At 37.2% G+C, this 1,119-nt stretch overlaps 1 protein-coding gene across 1 annotated transcript; it reads left to right on the forward strand.

The window, feature by feature from the left end:
- The first annotated feature begins 326 nt into the window (after positions 1-326).
- On the forward strand, positions 327-788 carry LOC122195212 (secreted RxLR effector protein 161-like). Its single transcript, XM_042896795.1, has one exon. The coding sequence runs from the start codon at positions 327-329 to the stop codon at positions 786-788; it is 462 nt and encodes a 153-aa protein (XP_042752729.1).
- The last annotated feature ends 331 nt before the right edge of the window (positions 789-1,119 follow it).

The raw sequence follows: 1,119 nt of genomic DNA on the forward strand, positions 1-1,119 counted from the left end.
ATGATGAAATCACAAATTATGGTTTTATTAGAAATGAAGATGAATCTTGTGTTTACATAAAAACTAGTGGGAGCTCTATGACATTCTTGGTCCTATATGTGGACGACATATTAATCATTGGAAATCATATTCCAACTTTACAAGATGTAAAGACTTGGATTGGAAGGTGTTTCTCAATGAAGGGCCTAGGTGAGGCATAATACATTCTTGGAATCAAAATCTATAGAGATAGATCAACACGATTAATAGGTCTAAGCCAAGGTATATATATTGAGAAAGTATTAAAGCGGTTCAATATGGAACACTCTAAGAGAGGATTTGTACCCATGGCACATGGCAATGCACTAAGCTCATCTCAATGTCCTAGCACAAAGGTTGAGCTAGACAAGATGAAAGATATTCCATATGCTTCTACAATTGGATCCATCATGTACGTTATGAATTATACAAGACCAGATCTTGCTTATGATATGAGCATGGTAAACAAGTTCCAACAAAATCCAGGGGAGAGTCATTGGAGAGCTGTGAAGAACATCCTAAAGTATTTACGAAGAACTAAGGATTTGTTCCTCATCTATGGAGGCGTGGAAGAAAGCTTAAGTGTAAAGTGCTACACTGATGCTTCCTTCACAACTGATCAAGATGATTGCAAATCGCAATCAGGATATACGTTCATTATCAATGGGGGTGTGGTATCTTGGAAAAGCTCTAAGCAAAGTGTTTTTGCACAATCCACTATAGAGTCAAAATGCATTGTTGCTTCTGAAGCTGTACAAGAGGCTGCCTAAATGAAGAAATTCATTGGGTATCTAGGGGTAGTCCCTACCATTCAGGACCCCCTATATGTTTTCTATGACAATGAGGGTGCTATTGATTTGGAAAAAGAACCCCGAGCACACAAGAAGACCAGGCATATTAGCCGTAGATTCAAATTCATCCGGTATAAAGTTGAAGAAGGAAAAATTAGTATTCACAAAGCTCACACTGATCTAAATTTGGTGGACCCTTTTATGAAGCCTCTTCCTCAAGAAAAATTTGAGAGAAATGCTCAAGGAATAGGACTTCTCTATTTTAGTCATTGGATTTGATCTATGTATTAGTATTGAATATTGGAACATT

This window comes from Lactuca sativa, chromosome 7 (assembly GCF_002870075.4).
Source record: "Lactuca sativa cultivar Salinas chromosome 7, Lsat_Salinas_v11, whole genome shotgun sequence".
NCBI classification, from domain to species: Eukaryota; Viridiplantae; Streptophyta; class Magnoliopsida; order Asterales; family Asteraceae; genus Lactuca; species Lactuca sativa.

What these genes read in the sequence shown, in the direction of transcription:
- LOC122195212 (XM_042896795.1), top strand. Translation starts at nt 327, where the DNA reads ATGGCACATGGCAATGCACTAAGCTCATCTCAATGTCCTAGCACAAAG.